The sequence below is a fragment of the Natator depressus genome, chromosome 1, assembly GCF_965152275.1.
Source record: "Natator depressus isolate rNatDep1 chromosome 1, rNatDep2.hap1, whole genome shotgun sequence".
Lineage (NCBI taxonomy): Eukaryota > Metazoa > Chordata > Testudines > Cheloniidae > Natator > Natator depressus.
Genome location: NC_134234.1, coordinates 283,553,174 through 283,579,534, shown reverse-complemented (window position 1 = coordinate 283,579,534; position 26,361 = coordinate 283,553,174). Strand labels below are relative to the sequence as shown.

At 44.9% G+C, this 26,361-nt stretch overlaps 1 protein-coding gene across 3 annotated transcripts in view; it reads right to left on the bottom strand.

Annotated features, from left to right (window-relative positions):
• CPM (carboxypeptidase M) overlaps nucleotides 1-22,234 on the bottom strand; it is a 65,974-nt gene extending 43,740 nt beyond the window's left edge. For all 3 annotated transcript variants that reach the window (XM_074942077.1, XM_074942078.1, XM_074942079.1), the window contains exons 1-2: nucleotides 22,104-22,234; nucleotides 21,734-21,893 (exon numbers count right to left, since the gene is read on the bottom strand). In XM_074942077.1, the coding sequence (XP_074798178.1) occupies nucleotides 21,734-21,893; nucleotides 22,104-22,109 (166 nt within the window). In that variant the 5' untranslated portion in view covers nucleotides 22,110-22,234. The remainder of the gene's footprint in view (nucleotides 1-21,733; nucleotides 21,894-22,103) is intronic.
• Between the last annotated feature and the right edge of the window lie 4,127 nt (nucleotides 22,235-26,361).

Here is a 26,361-nt window from a genome sequence, read left to right as displayed (position 1 = left end):
AAATACCACTGTCCCTTTTTTTTTCCTCCACCAGCTGCATGTGTTTCAAGGATCACAGGATCTTCTCCTTCCCAGAGGCTAGCGAAGATTAGAAGGTGAAAATAATGCACTTGCGATGAAATGTTCTCTGAGCTCATGCTGTCCTCCCACACTGACAGAGCACAGACGAATGCGTGGAGGCAGACAATGTCAGAGTGCAGGAAAACACAAAATGACCGGGAGGAGAGGTGGCGGGCTGAAGAGAATAAGTGGTGGGCTGAAGAGAAGGCTGAAGCTGAAAGGTGGCGGCAGTGTGATGAGAGGAGGCAGGATTCAATGCTGAGGCTGCTGGAGGATCAAACTAATATGCTCCAGCGTATGGTTGAGCTGCAGGAAAGGCAGCTAGAGCACAGACTGCCGCTACAGCCCCTGTGTAACCAACCACCCTCCCCAAGTTCCATAGCCTCCTCACCCAGGCCCAAGAACGCGGTGGGGGGGCCTCCGGCCACCCAGCCACTCCACCCCAGAGGATTGCCCAAGCAACAGAAGGCTGGCATTCAATAAGTTTTAAAGTTTTAAACTTTTAAAGTGCTGTGTGGCCTTGTCCTTCCCTCCTCCACCACCCCTCCTGGTGCTTCTCTCCTCCACCACCCCTCCTGGGCTACCTTGGTAGTTATCCCCCTATTTGTGTGATGAATTAATAAAGAATGCATAAATGTGAAGCAACAATGACTTTATTGCCTCTGCAAGCAGTGATCGAAGGGAAGAGGGGAGGGTGGTTAGCTTACAGGGAAGTAGAGCGAACCAAGGGGTGGGGGGGTTTCATCAAGGAGAAACAAAGAGAACTTTCACACCATAGCCTGGCCAGTCATGAAACTGGTTTTCAAAGCTTCTCTGATGCGCACCGCGCACTCCTGTGCTCTTCTAACCGCCCTGGTGTCTGGCTGCGCGTAACCAGCAGCCAGGCGATTTGCCTCAACCTCCCACCCCACCATAAACGTCTCCCCCTTACTCTCACAGATATTGTGGAGTGCACAGCAAGCAGTAATAACAGTGGGAATATTGGTTTCACTGAGGTCTAACCGACTCAGTAAACTGCACCAGCACACTTCTAAACATCCAAAAGCACATTCTACCACCATTCTGCACTTGCTCAGCCTGAAGTTGAACAGCTCCTGACTACTGTCCAGACTGCCTGTGTATGGCTTCATGAACCATGGCATTAAGGGGTAGGCTGGGTCCCCAAGGATAACTATAGGCATTTCAACATCCCCAATGGTTATTTTCTAGTCTGGGAATAAAGTCCCTTCCTGCAGCTTTTGAAACAGACCAGAGTTCCTGAAGATGCGAGCGTCATGTACCTTTCCCGGCCATCCCACGTTGATGTTGGTGAAACGTCCCTTGTGATCCACCAGTGCTTGCAGCACTATTGAAAAGTACCCCTTGCGGTTTATGTACTCGCTGGCTTGGTGCTCCGGTGCCAAGATAGGGATATGGGTTCCGTCTATGGCCCCACCTCAGTTAGGGAATCCCATTGCAGCAAAGCCATCCACTATGACCTGCACATTTCCCAGGGTCACTACCCTTGATATCAGCAGATCTTTGATTGCGTGGGCTACTTGCATCACAGCAGCCCCCACAGTAGATTTGCCCACTCCAAATTGATTCCCGACTGACCGGTAGCTGTCTGGTGTTGCAAGCTTCCACAGGGCTATTGCCACTCACTTCTCAACTGTGAGGACTGCTCTCATCTTGGTATTCTTGCGCCTCAGGACAGGGGAAAGCAAGTCACAAAATTCCATGAAAGTGCCCTTACGCATGCGAAAGTTTTGCAGCCACTGGGAATCGTCCCAGACCTGCAACACTATGCGGTCCCACCAGTCTGTGCTTGTTTCCCGAGCCCAGAATCGGCGTTGCACCACATGAGCCTGCCCCATTAGCACCATGATGCCTGCATTGGCAGGGCCCATGCTTTGAGAGAAGTCTGTGTCCATGTCCTCATCACTCTCATCACCGCGCTGATGTCGCCTACTCGCTCGGTTTCGCTTTGCCAGGTTCTGGTGCTGCATATACTGCTGGATAATGCGTGTGGTGTTTAATGTGCTCCTAATTGCCAAAGTGATCTGAGCGGGCTCCATGCTTGCTGTGATATGATGTCTGCACAGAAAAAAGGCGTGAAACGATTGTCTGCCATTGCTCTGATGGAGGGAGGGGCGACTGACGACATGGCTTACAGGGTTGGCTTACAGGGAATTAAAATAAAAAAAGGGGGTGGCTTTGTGAGAAACAAAATGGCCCCCTCAAGGATAGAACTCAAAACCTCAAGGACAGAACTCAAAACTGGGTTTAGCAGGCTGTTGATTTCACAGAGGGAGGGAGGAGAAAATGAATACAAAACAAATCTGGTCTATTTCTTGTTTTAATCCACTTCATCTATCTTTATACATCTTGCTGGCAGCAGACTGTGCAGTACGACTGCTAGCCATCGTCATCTCCTGGGTGCTCGGCAGAAGACGGTGCAGTATGACAGCTGGCCATCGTCTTCTGCTGGCTGCAGATTCAAAGACAGTACACTGCCGGTAGGACTGAACTGCCATGAAACGAAACTTAAAAGGGGAAATGAATTGGCTGAATCACTCCCATGTTTGCCCAGGCGCCCACGACCTCTTCGAGGTCGGTTAAAAGAGCACCCAGGACTACGTCGACAATGGCTACCAGTCATACTGCACTGTCTGCTGCCAAATGGCAATAAACTGTTGCTGTGTAGCAATGCAGTACCGCGTCTGCCAGCACCCAGGAGACATACGGTGACGGTTACCTGAGCAGGCTCCATGCTTGCCATGGTATGGCGTCTGCACAGGTAACCCAAGAAAAAAGGCGCAAAATGATTGTCTGCCCTTGCTTTCATGGAGGGAGGGAGGGAGGGAAGGGGGGCCTGACGATATGTACCCAGAACCACCCACGACAATGTTTTAGCCCCATCAGGCACTGAGATTTCTACCCAGAATTCAAATGGGCGGCGGAGACTGTCGGAACTGTGGGATAGCTACCCATAGTGCAACGCTCTGGAAGTCGATGGTTGCCTCGGTACTGTGGACACACTCCGCTGACTACATGCACTTAGAGCATTTGTGTGGGGACACACACAATCGACTGTATAAAAACGCTTTCTACAAAACCGACTTCTATAAATTTGACCTAATTTCATAGTGTAGACAGACCCTTTGAGAGTAACAGGAACATCACTGTGATCCACAATACCTGAGGTTAGGTGCCTAGACTCCTTACACAACGAATGGGGAGAGATAGGCACTCTCACAAAGAGAGGTGCCTAAGGGTATGTCTCCTCTGCAAACGAAGACCTGCCGCAGAGAGTCTCAGAGCCCAGGTCAACTGACTCAGGCTTGCGCTATGGGGCTAAAAATAGCAGTGCAGATATTTGGGCTCAGACTCCCTGGATTTCAGAGCCCAGTCCCACTTGTCTACTCTGCTATTTTTAACCCCAGAGTGAAAGCCTGAGTCAGTTGACTCACCTAAGCAGTGTCTTGCCGGAATGAGTTAGGCCCCTGCCTCATTCAACACAAAACAGCTGGGGGAAAAGGAAGTGGTACCCACCTTATAATTTGTAGCCCAGTGGCTAGAGCACTCAACTGGGAGGTGAAAGACCCGGGTTCAACTTCCCCCCTGCCTGAAGAGAAGAAAAGAGGTGAGAGATCCATGTTCAAATCCCTTCTCCCCGTCTGGCAGGAGGGAAATTGAACCTGGTCTCCCACATCCCAGGTGAGTGCTCCAGCCACTGGGCTAAAATGTTACAAGGTTGGCAGCTCAGCCACCTCCTCTTCCTCGGCCAGATTTTGAATGGACTATAATCCACAAGGCAGCCCCCGAGCACACCTAATGATTAGGCGTCGCAGGTGAGATAGCCGGTGTTCATCTATCTCCCCTTAATTGGTGGCTCACTCTGGGGCTTAGGTAGGAGACAGGCCTAGAGATAGCAACAGTGTGCAAGCCCAGAATCAGAAACTTAGGCGCTGAGAGAAATTTTACCCTGAAAACTTAGGCAACAAGTGAGTTAGGCCCCTGCAGGGGTTGGCGGGAGTTTTGAGCATCGCAGTGAAGCCTAAAATTGGCATTTAGGCCCCTAAGTACTTTTGTGGATCATGGCTTTTGTTCAAGGGTCATCAAGGATTAACCACCCTCCACTGTTAGCCCTCTGCTAGGTCCAATATTTCTCCTGACACTACCTGTGTGTTTCAGGTGGCTACGAAACCCAGTGAAGGCACAGAACAGGTTCACAATCAAATTATCCTTCACAAAACAACATGGAGTTTGAAGATAGATATAGGTACATGCAGACATACTAATCCATCACAGTCAGCATTTGTACAGCTCTATTTCCACCCACAAAAAGGAACTAGACTTTTGAAAAAATCTAGGCCTCTACTCTCCAGTGACTTGTCAACTTCTGACCTGTCGTGTTACCAAGAATAGCCATCTCAGGACCATTTGTATTGAGACAAGCAAGATGTGAGCTCCTAGGAGAACAGTACAAATTGTAACTATATGTAGTGTAATATAATAAAATAGGTTCAATTCATGCTCACTAAAACAGAGACACATATGAATATAGACCTCAGTGGCCTAAACACAGATCTGGGGATTAACAAGGGAATCCACCTGGAGCAGCAGCTTCACTTTTAGCATTCCACAGAGGGACAACCCTTGTGGCTTTGTGAGCAGTCCAGAGATGGATAGAGGCTTCTGGCAGTGGTCTAGAAAATGCAGCTGTTTTCCTCCCCCCATTGCTTGACCGGGTGAGGGAAAGCAGCTGTTCTTGCCATTTGGAGCAGGCACCTCATCGCCCTGATCAGTGACTATAAAAACACTGCTCTCCTCTTAAAGGCGAGAGAAATGAAGACAAACAGGAGGATCTCAGACAAAACAATGTGTACATACAAGTTCTAATTTAGTTTCTGCCCACATACTTTGTGTCTAAATGGGTGCATGTACATGCTTTATAAAAATATAATACACAAATAAGATCACTGTCATACAAAAAGCTTTTTAAAAAGTCACCACATATTGCTTTCATCCCATCTCCTCCCATGTATGAAAAAAAACACCACAAAAAACAGATGGACCTTGTAGTGTGACCTGAAGGTCAACAAATCTAGGCTCTGGCAGTGTGATGGCTGAAGCTAATTTCACAGTGGAGGACCCTTCACTGAAAACTCCTTCATGATTAAACCAGAGTGTATGTATGTGTTTGTTTTATCTTTGGTGTCTCAGCTGATCTCACATGCTGTGGTGTTGCACAGGGAGAGAGCCAGTCTGAGATAAGTTTCAGAGTAACAGCCGTGTTAGTCTGTATTCGTAAAAAGAAAAAAGAAAAGGAGTACTTGTGGCACCTTAGAGACTAACCAGTTTATTTGAGCATGAGCTTTCGTGAGCTACAGCTCACTTCATCGGATGCATAGCATATCGTGGAAACTGCAGAAGATATTATATACACACAGAGACCATGAAACAAAACTTCCTGCAGGACAGTGGGGTGGGAGGAAGTTTTGTTTCATGGTCTCTGTGTGTATATAATATCTTCTGCAGTTTCCACGATATGCTATGCATCCGATGAAGTGAGCTGTAGCTCACGAAAGCTCATGCTCAAATAAACTGGTTAGTCTCTAAGGTGCCACAAGTACTCCTTTTCTTTTTTCTTTTTAGTCTGAGATAAGCAGAACATAACTTTTGCAGGGCTTTATAAGAAAAATCAACACCATAAATTTCCCATGGAAATGAGTTTAAAGGCAGAACAGATCATGGAGCACAGACCTAATGTGCCCCCAGTGAGGAGTGACCCACAAATGGACTATCTCATTCTACCCCCACTGAATTATCAGTGGAGTTGCTGGCTATAAGAAAAGAAATATTGTTCCATGACAGACTTTTTATTTGAGTCAGTAGGAACTCCACTATAGCACTCTAGGAAGTGGCACTTTATAAGAGAAAAAAAATTGCCGTTGCTTTTTGTTCCATGTTGCTAAACCTCAGTTCTTTTACAGTCATTACATATTCACTTTCTAGCACCAGTTAAGGATATCGGCACAAATAAAAATGGATGCTAAAATAAAATTTACTGTTTCTGAGTTTCACAAGACTTTTGGGGTTGTTAATCTCATCAGCTGTGTTTTGGTTCACAGGTGAGAATTGTACTTATCCACTTGCTTTGCCTGCTCATTCTGTTCTTATCAGCAACAGGACATAAAAAGCTGTAAGGATCTTGCTTATGGGGGAAAAAAAGCTTTTGTAAATTTAAAATCCCTGGCTGCTCCCAAGCACAGCAGACAGGAGGGGCAGCCTGACATGACTGTACATGGATAGAGTTAGAAACAAGCCTGGAGTGGCTCCCCTATCTCAAAAAGGGAAAATGGGATTTTTCCATATGCTAGTTTTGAATGACTCCGTTTTCATAATCCGGATTTTTTTTTTTTTTTAAAGAGCTTGAACTGGTTCAGTCTTGGTCATTTAAAAACTGATAACCTAAATATTTCTATAATAGATGTTGGTCCTACACAAATAGAAGGGCATGGTTTGTTTTTGCTGCGTTAGGTTTTTTCTCTCCATTACGCTTGAGTGAACAGTATTGCTTTTCTATGTCACTATAACAGATGGACAAAGTGCAGTCTGTGGGACAAATGCAGATTAGGGAGTACTATTTGGCCTGTAGTCACCCTCATCTTCAATATAAAAGAGTGGCCCACAGAGGCTGATTTTGTTTGGATAAAGATACGCAAGCTGCACCTCCATATTTAGAACGGAACAATTACAGTCTCCTCTTGTAAGTACCATTTTAAGTGGATATGCTTCCCATTGTAACATTCTAGATAAAGTCATTATCCAGTTTAGATTCACAACTGGAACTGCATGAAAATCTTCCATCAACATTTTACATTGAAAATGGATTTTTTGGGGGAAAAAAAAACAACAAATTTTGTCAAAACCCCCCAAATTAAATTTTTTTAAAGCTTTCTACCCCCCCACTACAAAATGTAAATAAAAAACTGTTTTACGTGGGGGGGAGAGGGAGAGGATAGAGTTAGAAACAAGCCTGGAGTGGCTCCCCTATCTCAAAAAGGGAAAATGGGATTTTTCCATATGCTAGTTTCCTAACTAGCTTTTCCTAACCAGAATTCCCTAACCAGCTTTACTCACCATGATCACAGAGGACACAAACAACAAAACATAACCTTTATAAATCATGCACATAAAAATTACAGTCATACTGATAGGCTACAAAGGCCTATAAAACATCATGAAACAATTACAGCCAGCATTTCTCACAATCTGAAAAGGAGTACTTGTGGCACCTTAGAGACTAACCAATTTATTTGAGCATAAGCTTTCGTGAGCTACAGCTCACTTCATCGGATGCATAAAGTGGAAAGTACAGTGAGAAGATTTTATACATACATACAGACCATGAAAAAATATACATTGTAAGGAGAGTGATCACTTAAGATGAGCTACTACCAGCAGGAGAGTGGGGGCCCCATTGATTTTTTCCATACCCTCTGCAGTCACCTGCCCGTCATAAAAGGAATGCCATTCCCCTTGATTCCACCTGTAAGTCAAAGGTGACCTTATTCTCGGAGACTGAGGCAGCAGCTCTGGCCTCTTCCTCAGTTGGTATCCCTGGGCTTATGGTGCATAATTATCATGCAATAAAGCACCTTGCCTGCACTGTGGCAAAGGCCATTAATTTAATCTCAACTGTCCTGGCCCAACTTTCCCATGAGTTAAGGAAAGTACATCAGGGTATGCTACAAAACAGGCTGGCTATAAATTATTTGCTTCTATGCTATGGTCACCTATGCCAAGAGTTTGCAGGCATGTGTTGCTTTAACGTAACAGATGCAGGGCCATCCGTAAAAGCTGATTTACAACGCCTACAGCAGCTGGCAAAGGGCATTCATCAGCAAATTGGGGAGGATTGGCTAGGCTTTCTATTTTCTGCTTGGGGCCTTTCCCCGTGGCTAAGTAAGTTGTTTAGCCTATTATTTAAGCTTTTCTTTCCTGTATTAATCATGTTATGTTTGCTGTGCTGTATGTGGTCCTGTGTAAAAATGCTTGTTTTGCCGATGAAGTGAGCTGTAGCTCACGAAAGCTTATACTCAAATAAATTGGTTAGTCTCTAAGGTGCCACAAGTACTCCTTTTCTTTTTGCGAATCCCCCCACCCCACTCTCCTGCTGGTAATAGCTCATCTTAAGTGATCACTCTCCTTACAATGTATATTTTTTCATGGTCTGTGTGTATGTATAAAATCTTCTCACTGTACTTTCCACTTTATGCATCCGATGAAGCGAGCTGTAGCTCACAAAAGCTTATGCTCAAATAAATTGGTTAGTCTCTAAGGTGCCACAAGTACTCCTTTTCTTTTTGTGAATACAGACTAACACAGCTGCTACTCTGAAACTTCTCACAATCTGTTATCCTTAGCAGTCCTCAAGTGTCTGAGTCAAGTTATCACAGCAACTTAAATGAATACCAGAGGTAAATTGCTATATTTTTTCTTCCTACAAATAGATATAGGCAATATGTATAGGCCCTAGACAACTACAGGTTTCACATGTAAGAATCTGTCTAATTAAATCCGTCAGTACATTTCAATATTGGTTTAAAAGGTGTATTTTAAAATGTATTTGCTAAAATGTTTTAACTAACGTGTCTTAAAAGTCTGGTGTAGACAGGATACATTGTCTTTTAACATGGCTTGTAGAGGTGAATTCCAGCCTGGGGCCAATGCTTTTAAAGAGCTAATAAATATATTTTTAAAAACACATCAACTTTTAGTCTAGTCTAGACAAGCCTTAAAGGTCTTTTCCCTCTGTTTTTAACTCCTTTCCCCTCCCACCACACACTGAATATATCATGACTAGATTTCATAAGGCTGTTAATATGTCAAACTCACCTACCCATTTGGTTTTAAAATTAACATTTATGCATTATCTAGAATCTTGTTAACATGCACTTGTATGCCACGGGCACTGACAAAGACCAGAACAATGCTAGCTGGGAGGGGAGATAAAGCTAGAGGGAAAGAGGCAGGAAAAAGGGGAAGTACCAGGAGAGCCACTATCCTTGGGGACAATGGGCAAAAGTTCAACTAAAACATCATAACAATTTTTAGAATCCCCCACTTTTATGAGGGCCTGATTCAGAGTCCATTGATGAGTAAAATGTTCCATTTTGAACGAACGCTGAAAACCTGAATAACTATGTAATCCATGCATCTTGTGTCATGTCTAACTAGTTCTGTGAAATACCAGCTCAAGATACATTTTGGGGAAAATGTGCTATCAAGGACCAGTGACAGGAGAGAAAAGCCATATCTGTGTTAAGCAGTCAAATTAAACAACAGAAGGTAAGATTCTAATATACAGGAATGTGACTCACACCACATATCCATGGGAAAAGATTTGCATCATTTTCTCAGTAAGCATTGTTCCCTGTGGATTTTTTCTTTAAAAAACAGCAACAAACCTTTAACAGTCAGCCATAAATTCACTAACAAACTGATCAGTCTTAAAGTTAAAGAACTGCTTTTATGAGGCATACACATACAGGTAATAGCTGAGATGGCTGTGTGATGAGGAGCTTTCACCAGACACAGCACTTAGCTACTTTTAAAAATGGGTGCTATAGAGAAACATTTTTGTTTGGTTCTGTGTTTGCACAGTGCCTCGCACAGTAAGGTCTCATTCTATGGGTACATCTACACAGCAGCTGCGAGGTGTAATTCCCATCTTGGGTAGACATACACATGCTAGCCTGTGGCTAAAAACAGCAGTGTTGCCACTGTGGCATGGGCAGTGGGTTGGGCTAGCCACCCAAATATATAATCAGGAGGTTGGGCGGGATGGTGCTCAAACCACTAGCCTGAGCCACCGCGGCCATGCAGCTATTTTTATGTGCTAGCTTGAGCAGAAGTAGCGCCTGTTCATCCATTCAAGATGAGAATTACATCTCCCAGCTGCTGTGCAGATGTACTTTCAGATTAGGACTCCTCGGTAGTACTGTAATACAAATATCTAGACTCTGTGTCCTGCTTTTTTCCCTGTTTGATCACTTATTCATTAGATTCAAATGAATTCTAAGTCTGAACTCATTTGCTAAATAGCTTGTTCCACCTAGATGCGGATTCCAAAATGCCTAAAACAAAGCCATTTAGCACTGTGGCTAAAGCAGAGGAATTGGAAGGAGTCAGGAGATCTAGAGCTAAATTCATTCTTGGCATATTCTGGCACAACTCCCATTGACTTCAGCAGGGTTTGCGCTTGCTTACACCACAGCTGAACTTGGCCCCTGGGTTCTATCACAAACTCTGCCATAGATTTTTCTGTGTGAACTGGAACAAGGCAATTAATTGCTGTACTATTTGTTGGCTTCCTCATCTGTATCACAGGGATAAAAAAACTTGTCTCTCGGTGTTATAAGGCTTAATTAATGTTTGTAAAGCATTTGAAATTCATGGATGGATGGTGCTATAGAAAGGCAAAGCACTATTAAAAGATAATTGCACTTTCTTAGTGCAACTGAGGGGGAATAGTGGTGTATTCTGATAACACCACCTTTTTCTCTACTGAAGAAAATGTTCAGAGACTCACAATAGGTTTCTGCACTGGATTCAGTTAACAAGATGTTCAGAAGTAAATTCTGAACATCTTGTTAATTGAATAAATTGTCTCAAAATATTCAGCTGCATGAAGGTTTGGAGAACATCCGTGGATGTAAAGTACGATTAATGGGTAAGGTTTGATCACCAAAGTAAAAGAAAAGATAAAAGCTATTAAAACTAAGGGGGGTATGGCCACACTACAACCGCTGCAGCAGTACAGATGTAACGCTGTAGCTATGCCACTGCACTGTAGTGTAGACACTTGCTACAGAGACCAAAGGAACTTTTCCTGTTGTGATAGATACCCGCCACCCCTCACCCCGAAAAGCAGTAGCTAAGTTGATGGAAGAATTCTTCCACCGACCTATTAGTGACTATACTGGGGCTTCGGTTGACTTAACTACTTCTCTCAGGGGTACTGCAATTTTGCTCATCTTAACTATATTCATATAAAGATTATTTACCTATTATCAAGACCTTGTAAGATCCACAAGTCTGCAACATTTTTAGAGTGATGGAAAAGTAACAATACTAAGGAAAGATATAGGGTTATGCCATTATGGTATGTTACTAGGAAAGAAATAAGTTTGTGTTACTTATTAGAAACTACTGAACAAATTGGAATATTTTTCCCTCAACACTGGGCCTCAGTGACTTTCAGACACTCTGAAAGTCTTCCAAATCTTGTTCCTCTGGCATAAATTCAGAGTACCTTTTATTAAAGTCAAAATGTTACACAGCTGAAACAGATTGACATGGCCTTTGCTCTACTAAGTGGTGGTTATACAAGTCTATAAACTAAGGGCCGTATCTGGGCCACTCTATTTTTGAAGTGTGGGTGATTTCTCTCTTTACAAACTCTCCACTCAATGAGGTAATTCAAACTGCCTGGCACTGGAGAGCTATAGGCACACTCCACTTTGCAGGAGGTAGAAAGTAACATGGGATCCAACTACAGATTTGGTTTTAATTAAGAAATTATCTTTTTTTGTTATATTTATTTATGGAGGTGAATAAAGCGGCAATTACTCTTATTCGCCACTATCCGATAATACTGCTATGTATACTGCAGTAGTGCCTAGGAACCCCAGTCATGGAATAGGAGCCCATTGTGCCAGACAGTGGAAAAATGCATAACAAAAAGACTGTAAACTCTTTGGGTGAGGACTTAGGGTATGTCTACACTATGCAGCTTTTAGCGACACAGCCGTGCCGCTACAGCCATGCCACCAAAAGGCACACAGTGTAGCCATTGTTTGTTGGCAGGAGAGAGCTCTGAAGCCAACAAATAACTTCCACCCCCAACGAGCGGCATTAGTTCACACTGGCGCTTGTCGTCAGCAAAACTTGTGTCTTTCGGGAGTGTGTGTACTTTTTAACACTTCTGAAAAACAAAAGTTTTGTCTTTCACTTGCCACTGTAGACAAATCCTAAGTGTAAATCAAGAAACACAGGTGGATACAATATACATTAGGAGCACAATGAAACAGGGTTTTGTTTCTGACCAGTTTATATTGCAACCTACAATGTGCTTAAGTGTTGTTCAAACAAATAGGAAAACACACTCCCTGCCAAACTACACATGCCAAACAATCAATACCAAATGTTTACTGGGTTATCAGGTGTTTCTCAATATTCCTGTCTTATATGAAATTCAGGAGGAAATAAGCTTCCCATCATGCAATGTCTGTCAACTTGTGTCCCCTTCATGGCTGGCTTAAAAATTGAGCAGAGAAACAGTAGGTCTATTATTGGTGGAGAGTAAACACTCTCTCAGGGAAGGAATGGTACCAGTATCTTTTAAACAAGCAATTGCATAATAAGTGAAATCTTGACATGGGTCATCTTTCCAGTCACCACCCTATTCTAACCTGGCTTTTTCTGAAAGGTGATTGATAAGGCTGAGGTAAATCATTTCCACTAACACCTGCATTCCTGAGATCTTCTACAACCCTTTAAATCTAGAATTAGACCTGGCTATGACATAAAGACAAACCTAGGTCTCATTGGTTGATTTTCTCCTTTTGGTGACAGATAGGCATCAAGCACCCATGCCAATTCCTTTGAATCTATTGGCTGCCTTTGATACCATTGATCAAGAGGTTGACGTGTTTTGTTGACATGTTTGCTGATACTGACACGGCTAGATGGAGTGGTACTTTTCTATTTGACAACACAGAGACTAGTGTTGGGCCACCACTCTTCTGGCTGCACAGCCTGCATGTGGGATGATAAGCTCTGTCCTGTCAAATCTCTACTGGATGTATGTAAAGCCATTGGGGGAGGAAATGGGACTGCTTGGGCTCTTAGACCATCAATATGCAAAAAGCACTCAGCTTTGTTTCGTTTACATTAGATCCAGATGGTGAAGTCTTTTAAGTTTCCAAGTGCTTAACTGGGGATTGGGGCTATATGGCCAACTCTGGGAAAACATGCATTTTGTCACCTGCTCTGGGTATCTGCTTATTCAACAGAGGGAGTTTGTCTGCATTGTTAGGAAGGTGAGCTATCTAGGGCTCCTACTAGATCCTTGGTAACTTTGTTGGCTCATAAGAAGAAACTGTGGCCAGCCATAAACATACATGCTCTTGATTAAGAGATTGTGACCTTTCTTCTCTGATGTGGGTCTTGCCACAGTTATCCATGCCTTTGTCCCTTTCAGACTGGATTAATGCAATGCACTCTGCTTGGAGAGCTACACCTGAGGACCACACTGAAGTCGTAGCCTGTACAAAATATGACTGTCTGCTCCTTTATAAGTGTTTCTTGACATGACACTTGTGTACTATAGTCTCTGTTGGCTTCCAGTTCATGTCCAGATGCAATTAATGTTGTTGTTTCCAATATGTACATCTTCTTTAGATCCCACCTCTCCTTGTTTCATGCTGACAGCATATCAGCTGAGATGCCCAACCCTCAGATTTAAATGTCTAGAAATCGGGAAGAGGGCATTCTCAGCACAGAATTCATTCTTCCCACTGGTCTGTCAGAGCTGCTGTTAGAGACAAGGTAAACGAGGAAGTAACTTTTATTGGACCAACTTCTGTTGGTGGGAGGTACAAGGTCAAGAAGTGTTCTGTGTAGCTCAAAAGCTTCTACCTTCAGCTCAGTGGTTTGAGCATTGGCCTGCTAATCCCAGGATTGTGAGTTCAATCCTTGAGAAGGCCATTTAGGGATCTGGGGCAAAAATAAGGAATGGTACTTGGTCCTGTGGTGAAGGCAGGGGACTGGACTCAACTTGATGACCTTTCAAGGTCCCTTCCAGCTCTCTGAGATAGGTATATATCCATATTAAAATATAAATCCATGGTTTGCCCACATCTTGAATACAGCAGATGTGGTCACCCCATCTCAAAAAAAATACATTGGACTTGGAAAACGTTCAGAAAAGGACAACCAAAATGATTAGGGGTATGAAACAGCTTCCATATGAGGAGAGATTAATAAGACTGGGACTTTTCAGATTGGAAAAGAGTCAACTAAGGGGAGATATGATTGAGGTCTATAAAATCATGACTGTTGTGGAGAAAGTAAATAAGGAAGTGTTATTTACTCCTTCTCATAACACAAGAACTAGGGGCCACCAAATGAAATTAATAGGCAGCAAGTTTAAAACGAACAAAAGGAAGTATTTTTTCACACAACGCACAGTCAATTAGAGGATGTTGTGAAGGCCAAGACTATAATAGGGTTCAAAAAAGAATGAGCTAAATTAATGGAGGATAGGTCCATCAATGGCTATTAGCCGGGATGGGCAGGGATGTTGTCCCTAGCTTCTGTTTTCCAGAGGCTGGGAATGGGCGACAGTGGATGGATCACTTCATGATTACCTGTTCTGTTCATTCCCTCTGGGGCACCTGGCATTGGCCACTGTCAGAAGACAGAAAACTGGGCTAGATGGACCTTTGGTCTGACCCAATATGGCCATTCTTATGTTCTATGTTCTTATTGAAGGATCATATAAGAACACTAATTCAGTGCAATAGTAAGATGGCATAAGCACTGGGTTTCTAGAAATAAATTGGGCAACTACTCAATAAATAACTTGCAGTTAGCGGAAAATATTATCCTAAAAATGAAATGGTGAAATTATGTATTTATTATTGATGGCTGCCATATAATTTGTCAAATGGAATTTTTCCAACTGCAAGCACTGCAAAATCAGCCTGGGATTTAGAATAAGCTCTGTTCTTTCTCATCGCCAGTAAAAAATTCTGCAAATAGAATTTAGCTGATAATTTTGTTGATCGAGGAGGCAGAATAGAATCTAGCAAGACATAGCTTTGGAAAAGTGAGCCAAGTGCGGCAGAAGAATTTGTTTTATTCAAAGTAAACAGACACCAAAGATAATGGGTTGAATTCTCCCTTCAGTTCCCATTATTAATGGTATTGTAAGTGCAGAAAGAATTTGGCCCACAGAGCAATTAAAATTAGGAAGCTGTCACTTTACACAGTCAGAAAGATGTCTGTGTAAATCTTAAGGCCTGAATTTCAGAAGCTCAGCATTCTGAAAATCAGGTCCTCACTCTGTCCCTATGCATTAAAATAGGGTAATAATAATAATGTTACATGTTCAAACATCATGTCTAAAATAATGCAAAATGCCACATGTGAATCTAAAAATCATAGCATAAAGACCAAATTGTCCCCTAACTTAAACCTCATGCAAACCTACTGACTTAAACTGCACTGAAGAAAGTGTAAACCAGGGTAGATTTTGCACAGAAGAATGTAGAATTAACAGTGACTGATGCACTCTGTGCACCTTCAAAAGATGTTAAATTTATCTAGCCTAGGATCTGAAAGACAGCATGAAAATTATTTCCTTTTCCTCCTCCTCCTATTACCTCAACTTGTTTTCCTAGATTTTTACTAGCTTTAAGGTCTTATTATACACCATTGTACAGAGCTACAAGTTTAGAGGGAACTATTAGCAGAGACCTGCAAATCCGTGGATATCCACTTCATATCCACAGACCATTTTTGCAAATAGTGTATCGGATGCAGATACAACCGCACAGGGCTCTGCTCACCAGCAGCACCTGGCCCACAGTGTCCGGTTTGGGCAGCCTGAGGGGCGCAGCGCGCTCAAGGCTGGCAGCTAGTGGCCGGGCGGCAGGCCGGAATCGGGGCTGTCCAGCACCCGCTCACTGCACCACTTCCTGTCCAGCAGCTCGGGCCCCTCGGGCTACGCCAGCGTCCCCACCATGGCCTGGTCGGGCACCACTGGCTTCACTCCCAGCCCGCTGACTCCTGGGCAGCAGGGCCCACCCCCAGCCACAGGGATTGAAGTGGGCAGAGCCCCAGCACCCCACCCCTCTGTCCTGCTGTGATGCATATATACATACATGCTTTTAATATATATATATAAACTTTTAATATATATATATATATATATATATATATATACACACACACACACATATATATAAGCTTTTTATATATATATATATATATATATATATATATATTGACACTTTTAATATTAAAAGCATGCTTTTATATAATATATATATATTTATATATATTATATAAAAGCATGCTTTTAATATGAAAAGTGTCAATATTAATTAGCATTAACATTTGAGAACAAGCCTCCCTTGGGGTGGATAGTCTAGATGACCTACTAGAATTAGTCCATCTCTGAATTCTTTGATTCTCTTTTTAGTTTGGTCCTTACTCATTACTTGCTGATCCAGTTATTTCCTTAAATCAAGAGTGAGTGAGTGGTCTGGCAGCTGCTTTCACACTTAATACCAGTGATGACTGATATCTAGCCAAAACAGAAGAGACTGGAATTTAAAAATCAAATTCTCTTTCAGACAAGTACTATTGTATTCAGAAAATGTGAAGTCACACATTTACCTTTATTTTTAACCCTACATGAAAGAGCAACTCTAGCTACTATAGTTCTTCATGCTAATCCGCCTATAATGATGCAGCTTTATCTAGAACACAATCATAGATTTGATCATTGCTACAATTGCTCTTGCTTAAGCAAAAACAGATTAATCAGGATTATGTGAACATGTTTCTCAAGAATGTACTTCCTCATCTCTAACTTTATACCGTATTTCTTAGAATAATTTCTTGTTCCATGATCAAATGAAAAGTACTGTACGTACATAAATTTCTTTTCAGAACACTTGACAAGACATGCATAAGTGTAGGTGTAGGCTAATGTCCTTATTAAATTGGATTTTTAAATTTCTTTAAATAAAAAAACCCAGGCACATCTATGTGTATCTTAGAAAGCGCTGAAATCTAAAAGATAAATCAAACTAATCTATCTACATAAAGGCAGAAGCCTCAAGCTATAACTGGCAAAGCCCTGGTCTACACTAGGACTTTAGGTCGAATTTAGCAGCGTTAAATCGATGTAAACCTGCACCCGTCCACACGATGAAGCCCTTTTTTTCGACTTAAAGGGCTCTTAAAATCCATTTCCTTACTCCACCCCTGACAAGTGGACTAGCGCTTAAATCGGCCTTGCCGGGTCGAATTTGGGGTACTGTGGACACAATTCGACAGTATTGGCCTCCGGGAGCTATCCCAGAGTGCTCCATTGTGACCGCTCTGGACAGCACTCTCAACTCAGATGCACTGGCCAGGTAGACAGGAAAAGGCCCACGAACTTTTGAATCTCATTTCCTGTTTGGCCAGCGTGGCAAGCTGCAGGTGACCATGCAGAGCTCATCAGCAGAGGTGACCATGATGGAGTCCCAGAATCGCAAAAGAGCTCCAGCATGGACCGAACGGGAGGTACGGGATCTGATCGCTGTGTGGGGAGAGGAATCCGTGCTATCAGAACTACGTTCCAGTTTTCGAAATGCCAAAACCTTTGTCAAAATCTCCCAGGGCATGAAGGACAGAGGCCATAACAGGGACCCAAAGCAGTGCCGCGTGAAATTTAAGGAGCTGAGGCAAGCCTACCAGAAAACCAGAGAGGCAAACAGCCGCTCCGGGTCAGAGCCCCAAACATGCCGCTTCTATGATGAGCTGCATGCCATTTTAGGGGGTTCAGCCACCACTATCCCAGCTGTGTTGTTTGACTCCTTCAATGGAGATGGAGGCAACACGGAAGCAGGTTTTGGGGACGAAGAAGATGATGATGATGAGGAGGTTGTAGATAGCTCACAGCAAGCAAGCGGAGAAACCGGTTTTCCCGACAGCCAGGAACTGTTTCTCACCCTGGACCTGGAGCCAGTACCCCCTGAACCCACCCAAGGCTGCCTCCTGGACCCAGCAGGCAGAGAAGGGACCTCTGGTGGGTGTACCTTTTAGAATACTATACATGGTTTAAAAGCAAGCATGTGAAAGGATTAATTTGCCCTGGCATTCGCGGCTCTCCTGGATGTACTCCCAAAGCCTTTGCAAAAGGTTTCTGAGGAGGGCAGCCTTATTGCGTCCTCCATGGTAGGACACTTTACCACTCCAGGCCAGTAACACGTACTCGGGAATCATTGTACAACAAAGCATTGCAGTGTATGTTTGCTGGCGTTCAAACAACATCTGTTCTTTATCTCTCTGTGTTATCCTCAGGAGAGTGAGATATCATTCATGGTCACCTGGTTGAAATAGGGTGCTTTTCTTCAGGGGACACTCAGAGGTGCCCGTTCCTGCTGGGCTGTTTGCCTGTGGCTGAACAGAAATGTTCCCCGCTATTAGCCACGGGGAGGGGGGAGGGTTGAGGGGGTAGCCATGCGGTGGGGGGAGGCAAAATGCGACCTTCTAACGAAAGCACATGTGCTATGTTTGTAATGTTAACAGCAAGGTTTACCCTGAAAGAGTGTAGTCACTGTTTTATAAAATGTGTCTTTTTAAATACCGCTGTCCCTTTTTTTTTCTCCACCAGCTGCATGTGTTTCAATGATCACAGGATCTTCTCCTTCCCAGAGGCTAGTGAAGATTAGAAAGAAAAAAAAACGCACTCATGATGAAATGTTCTCTGAGCTCATGCTGTCCTCCCACACTGACAGAGCACAGACGAATGCGTGGAGGCAAATAATGTCAGAGTGCAGGAAAGCACAAAATGACTGGGAGGAGAGGTGGCGGGCTGAAGAGAGTAAGCGGCGGGCTGAAGACAGGATTGAAGCTCAAATGTGGCGGCAGCGTGATGAGAGGAGGCAGGATTCAAAGCTGAGCCTGCTGGAGGATCAAACCAGCATGCTCCAGTGTATGGTTGAGCTGCAGCAAAGGTAGCTGGAGAACAGACTGCCGCTACAGCCCCTGTGTAACCAACCACCCTCCTCCCCAAATGCCATAGCCTCCTCACCCAGATGCCCAAGAACGTGGTGGGGGGGCGTCCAGCCAACCAGCCACTCCACCCCAGAGGATTGCCCAAAAAACAGAAGGCTGGCATTCAATAAATTTTAAAGTTGTAAACTTTTAAAGTGCTGTGTGGCATTTTCCTTCCCTCCTCCACCACCCCTCCTGGGCTACCTTGGTAGTCATCCCCCTATTTGTGTGATGAATGAATAAAGAATGCGTGAATGTGAAGCAACAATGACTTTATTGCCTCTGCAAGCAGTGATCGAAGGGAGGAGGGGAGGATGGTTAGCTTACAGGGAAGTAGAGCGAACCAAGGGGCGGGGGGTTTCATCAAGGAGAAACAAAGAGAACTTTCACACCGTAGCCTGGCCAGTCATTAAACTGGTTTTCAAAGCTTCTCTGATGCGCACCGCGCACTCCTGTGCTCTTCTAACCGCCCTGGTGTCTGGCTGCGCGTAACCCGCAGCCAGGCAATTTGCCTCAACCTCCCACCCCACCATAAACGTCTCCCCCTTACTCTCACAGATATTGTGGAGTGCACAGCAAGCAGTAATAACAGTGGGAATATTGGTTTCACTGAGGTCTAACCGACTCAGTAAACTGCGCCAGCGCACCTTTAAACGTCCAAATGCACATTCTACCACCATTCTGCACTTGCTCAGCCTGTAGTTGAACAGCTCCTGACTACTGTCCAGGCTGCCTGTGTACGGCTTCATGAGCCATGGCATTAAGGGGTAGGCTGGGTCCCCAAGGATAACTATAGGCATTTCAACATCCCCAACAGTTATTTTCTGGTCTGGGAATAAAGTCCCTTCCTGCAGCTTTTGAAAAAGACCAGAGTTCCTGAAGATGCGAGCGTCATGTAACTTTCCCAGCCATCCCACATTGATGTTGGTGAAACATCCCTTGTGATCCACCAGAGCTTGCAGCACTATTGAAAAGTACCCCTTGCGGGTTATGTACTCGCCGGCTTGGTGCTCCGGTGCCAAGATAGGGATATGGGTTCCATCTATGGCCCCACCACAGTTAGGGAATCCCATTGCAGCAAAGCCATCCACTATGACCTGCACATTTCCCAGGGTCACTACCCTTGATATCAGCAGATCTTTGATTGCGTGGGCTACTTGCATCACAGCAGCCCCAACAGTAGATTTGCCCATTCCAAATTGATTCCCGACTGACCGGTAGCTGTCTGGTGTTGCAAGCTTCCACAGGGCTATTGCCAGTCGCTTCTCAACTGTGAGGGCTTCTCTCATCTTGGTATTCTGGCACCTCAGGGCAAGGGAAAGCAAGTCACAAAGTTCCATGAAAGTGCCCTTACGCATGCGAAAGTTTCGCAGCCACTGGGAATCGTCCCAGACCTGCAACACTATGCGGTCCCACCAGTCTGTGCTTGTTTCCCGAGCCCAGAATCGGCGTTCCACAGCATGAACCTGCCCCATTAGCACCATGATGCATGCATTGGCAGGGCCCATGCTTTGAGAGAAATCTGTGTCCATGTCCTGATCACTCACGTGACCGCGCTGACGTCGCCTCCTCGCCCGGTATCGCTCTGCCAGGTTCTGGTGCTGCATGTACTGCTGGATAATGCGTGTGGTGTTTAATGTGCTCCTAATTGCCAAAGTGAGCTGAGCGGCCTCCATGCTTGCCTTGGTATGGCGTCTGCACAGGTAACTCAAGAAAAAAGGAGCGAAACGATTGTCTGCTGCTGCTTTCATGGCGGGATGGAGGGAACGGGGGCCTGACGATATGTACCCAGAACCACCCGCGACAATGTTTTAGCCCCATCAGGCATTGGGATCTCAACCCAGAATTCCAATGGGCAGCGGAGACTGCGGGAACTGTGGGATAGCTACCCACAGTGCAACACTCTGGAAGTCAACGCTTGCCTCGGTACTGTGGAAGCACTCCGCCGAGTTAATGCACTTACAGCATTTTCTGTGGGGACACACACACTCGAATATATAAAAACGATTTCTAAAAAAACGACTTCTATAAATTCGACCTAATTTCGTAGTGTAGACATACCCTATATTTTCCCAAAGAGCTTGAGAGTTGGCGTTAAATGAGGGACACAATAGTCTTGATTTCAGCACCAAAGTACTTTTTACTTGTACTTGTTGGAATAGTGGGTGAATCCAGGAAGACTATATATCTTTTAAAGTTATCCATAAATTAGAAAATACACATTACAATATCATTGTGACTGGCTTGGACTTTTAGTAAGTTGGACATCTTACACCCATTTAAAAAATATTGAAATCAGCTACATTTTTGAAGTTGTAGCCCTGGAACTGACTAACTTCAGAGCCCTATTTCAAAGGATAAGTTACACTGTGGTTTAATATACACTGTACTAAATGTTGCATTGAGTAACTTTGTTACTACAGTTTGAGAGACAGCAATCTAAATTTAAAACACACACACACACACAAATCCCTGAAGGGGCAAATGTAAGTAGACCGATGCTAGGAACTACAGAAATAGAGCAGTCGCCAAGCCCTCTACTTGTATCGCAATCAACTACCTGAGTATGTCAAATATCAAAGCATCTGCTCCCAGGCACAAAATACTGAGTTGAGAATTATATCGTGTTTGGCTAGAAGTCATAAATCAAGGCGCAGTTAGATCAGACGTGGGTTTCCCCACTAGCCATTCGTCATAGGTTAATGAATTAACATGCGGATAAACATCTTTACACCGTCTGACTTTTTATTTTAGCGGCTCTTCAAATACTTTATAACAAACAGACACCACCCCCCTCCCCCCGGTCTCCAGCATCTCCAGAGCTTGCCCCGCAGCAGCCTACCTGCCACGGACCGCCCGACGCTGTGCAGGGCGGTGATGGCGGGGTGCCGCCGGTGCACCTCCTCCAGGAACGTCCCCAGCTGCTCGCTGCGGTGATAGCTGAACTCCAAGCCGAGCAGCGCCGGGAGCAGGAGCGCCAGGCACAGGCTCCCGCCCGCCTCCTGGAAGCAAACAGAGACGCTGTGTGACACCGGGGAGCCCCGCTCGCCGCGGGCCCGCCGGCTCCCGGGGCTCAGCGCCTCCTCGTCCCATCGCCCCTTCCCTCGAGACGCCGGGCTGAAGCCGGCCTGTTGTCCCGCCCGGGCTGAGACAGGCGCCCGCCCCACACGCCTTGTTCCCGGCGGCAGCAGCAGCCCGGGGCGCGCTCTTACCCGCATGGCTCTGGCTCGGAGCAGCAGCGGCGGCGCCCGCACCTCCCGGCACAAGCTCGGCAGCCGGGGCAGGAGGCGGCGTGACCCCCTCAGGGGACGTGCCCTGCCCGCTGACTGACGCAGGAGCCATCCAGTCTGGTCCCCGGGGCCCGCCCATGGAGGGGGGCGGTGAGAAGGGGTCGGGTCTGTTTCCCCCTCTCCCGCCCTCACCAGCCCCGGCGGAGCTCGGGGCTCTGCGGGAGGCAGCCGGGCGGCGTGGAGCGTGGACGGTCTCACCTGCTCCAGGAAAGGTTGGGGGGGCAGCTGAGCCCTCAGCAGAAAGGGTCCCTGCCGTGGCCACCGGCCTGAAATGCTGAGCGGGGTAATGAGAGGCTCAGCGGCTGGAAACGTCCCGCTGATTGCAACGTTGTGACAAGCCCATGGCTGAGCCTTTTCACGCCAGGGATCCCCACTAAATCCCTCTTCTCAAAGGGAAAAACTAGTCCCCAGTCACATGGGGTGGGGCGGGAAGAAGGGTGGTGAGGGGCAGACTAGGTAGAGGGGTAATCAGGGGTGGCTGCTGCTGCCTCAGTTTCTCCAGCTGCAGAAGGTGGATAATACACCTGCCTCAGTGACACAGGTGTTTTAATATACTTAAAAATAGGCAAGGATTTAGTTAAACAAAGAAGATTAAAGAGGATTTTTAATGGAAAAATGTAAATGTTGAGGGGGTGAATATAAACCAGGAAACTTTAAAATAGAAAGTATGTGTGTGTACACAAAGTTTTATTACAAGCTACATCTATGAGGAGAACATAAAAGAGAACACCTGCTAGCTGGTGTAGACAGACATCTCTTACATATCACTGCATGCATTTTAAAATGTCCTTGAGTCACATTTGTGTGATGTCAGGTTCTCCTCTTCCACTTTTGCTTCCCTCCCCCATAAGAAGCCCTTTTTAAAAGTTACTTGTTTAAGTTTTAACAGTTTACAGATGATCACTGTACAGGTATCTGAAATACAATATATGGCTCCAGGCCTGCAAAGACTTAAGCACACCTTTAACTTTATACACTGTGAGTAGTCCCATTAAACATATGTGTATTTGCCTGCTAAAGATAAAATGGCAGAATATTTTTCATTTAAACCCCTGTTCTTACATGCTCATAACATTCACCTTTTGGGGCTGAACTTGTCCACGTCCATCCTTGAGGTCTGCCTAAATGTGCTTTGTTGGTTTAAATTTGAGCAAATTCTTTTCAGCAATTTGAGTTATGTAAGTATGAAAAGTAAACACCATTCTCATTAAAAAAAACAAAAACCCATACATCCAAAAACAGAGCTACAGTAAAAATAATTGATGTTTAAAGCCTCCAACTTGGTATGGACAAATCCTTCACTGAAAACTAATGTTGGTAGTAAGCATTTATACAGTTCTGTAAATGCCAGGGCTTTGTACGGCTTTAGGTCAGGGTCCTGAAGTATTTATAATGTAAAGACAAGTAAAAGAGCGAGGAGAGAACAGAGTATTTGCTGTATATCAACCCCAACTCTGCAATGACATGGAACAGCCATTCCCATAGGAAGACTTTAAAATACTCTTGTTCACTGGGAGAAGCACTCATGTTCCCCATAGCCTGTCAGAACCTTCCCCCCCAAAACAGCGAATTGTGCTCATCATCACTAATCCCAATCATAAAAGGAGCACATACACAATATCTGGGTGTGGACAAAGGATTGACCAGTCTGTATGCACACAAAATTCAATTATCAGCTACTGTACATGCTTGCACGAGGGCATGATGCTGTGCTATAAAAGTCAAAGTCAGTGTGCTGCAAGCTGGTGTTTGGAAAAATCTCCCTAACAAGTAGCAATAAAAAGTTTATAGTGTACCTAACACCCATACTGTGTTTCTGAAACACCTTAAAAAAGCTGCTTCAGAATTAAACTAAAAATTCTAATGAATTAGCTTCCCCCTCTCTTGCCTTCCCTCCTCTTTCCCCCCTTCAATCTTGCAATCAGATATATGAAGGCACAGGGGCCATCCAAACAGAATTGAATATAGAAGCAGGGCTGCCTCGCCCTGTAAAAGTCAAGCTGTCTTTGTTACAGCTGTCCAGCTCAAGCTGGGATTTACCACTGTTGCTTCCCAGAGGATCTGGTTTATCTGAGACTACTGGAATGGCAAAAGGTAGTCAGGGGTACCCTTGGGGTTCAGTTTATTATCTATTTATTATTGTTAATAGTGAACAAAGCCCAGGGACTGGAATACATATTCCTTATGTATATCCCTATGTTTGTAATTTTTGGCTAAAAATTTAGCCTTTTTAAAAATTAATTCATACATCATGTTAGCATGGTCCAGGGATAGGGCACTGGACTAAGTCAGGAATCCTGGGTTCTGTCCAGGGCCGGTGCAAGGATATTTTGCGCCCTAGGTGAAACTTCCACCTTGCGCCCCCCTCCCCTGCACATTGGTTCATTGAGGGGCAAATCCCAACGAGCCTTTATAGACCCCCAGGGCCAGCCTGCCCAGGGGCCAGCTGTGCCCAGGGGCCAGCTGTGCCCAGGGGCTGCTCCCCAGGCCAGGTTCCCCCCTCCCCACCCCCTGAACTCTCCTGGAGGGTGCACAGCCCCTCCACGAGCCCTCCCCTCCCCATCCCACCCTGGTGGCCCCCGTGCTCCCTGTCTCCTGCCTACCCCAACCCCTTTCCACACCCCCGCCCTCTGACAGTCCCCCCCAGAACTCCCGACCCATCCAACCCCCCCTGCTCCCTGCCTGCCCCGACCCCTCTCCTGCCTGCAGGAGCCCCCCCGGGGGGGGGGTGCCGGGCCGCAGCCTAGGCAGGAGGGGCTGGGGGTGCGGATGTGCCCCGCTAGCTGCGCTACCGCCTTTGCAGGGCTGCTGCCCCCTGAGTCACGCTGGCTCACCCATGGCTGGGGCTCGCCGCCCCCGCAAGCCAATGCTCTGGCTCTCCGGTGCCTCCAGAAGGCGGCTCCTCCCTGCCGAGCCAGGGTACCGCTTTTTGGCGCCCCAACCACTTGGTGCCCTAGGCAACCACCTAGCTCACCTAGTGGTTGCACCGGCCCTGGTTCTGTCCCTGACTCTGCCGCTGACCTTGGGCATGTCTTTTTATCTCTCAGTTCTCCTGTTTCTCCATCTATAAAATGGGGATAACATTTGCCTAATTCCCACTTGATTTCAGTGGGAATTGGATGCCTAAATACCTTAGAGGATCTGGGCCTCTGAGCACTACCAGTGAAAAGTGCTATATAAGAATAAGTATTATATTCTGAAATCTCCTGAGTTTTAATTGCAGCGACTTTTTACTGACAATTTTTAATCGGTAGAATGAACCAAACATGGTCATGCAAATAATTGGGTTATTATTACAAGAAGAAGAATACCTGATGTTTATGACTTCATCTTTAAAATGCTTTACAAATATTGTACAATTAAGGGCCCAATCCTTCATTCCTTCCACTGAAGTCAGTGTGAGTTTCAGTATGCCACTTTTAGATGCAAAACAAATGCAGGCTCTAACTGCTTTATTAGACAAACATAAGTCACATTTTAAAGTATGTCCCATTGTATTTTAAAAGTGATCAATATAGCCGTGTAAAATATACATATTTTTCTGTAGGAGTAACAGCATTTCCAACCAAGTGTTCAAAAATCATAAGTCAGACCCCCCAAAATCACAATATTAGCTTTAAAATCATAAGATTCATTTAATGTTTTTATTTCTCCTATGGTTTCTGAGCGTTTAGGGCACACTTGAATCATATTTTCATTTCAGGCTTTTTGCCACAACTATGAGGACTAAAAATGTACTATTTTTTTAAATAAAAAAAATGAAAACTGAGATTCTCACCCAATCCCATCTCTCCAGCAGCTGGGGCTTTAAGAAAAATAGCAAATATTGAAAGATTTACAATAAAATTGCAAGAATTGGCAACAATGAAAATCCAACCCTCCATCTCTCCACGCTGGTGTCAGCAGAGGGAGTATGGACAGCATCATGCTCAAATAAATTGGTTAGTCTCTAAGGTGCCACAAGTACTCCTTTTCTTTTTACAGGAAAGACAGTCTCCCTGCTCTCACTTCCTGTGCCTGAGGCCACTGCAGCCCTCAGGAACTGGAAGAAGCAATTACAGGGAAAGTTCTGCTCAGCCTCTGCATTCCTCGGATGGAGCATGTTCAGTGCAGACAGAAAAATCCTCAAAGAATTTGGATGCCCAACTCCACAAATCTCTACTGAACATTTGTGAACTGA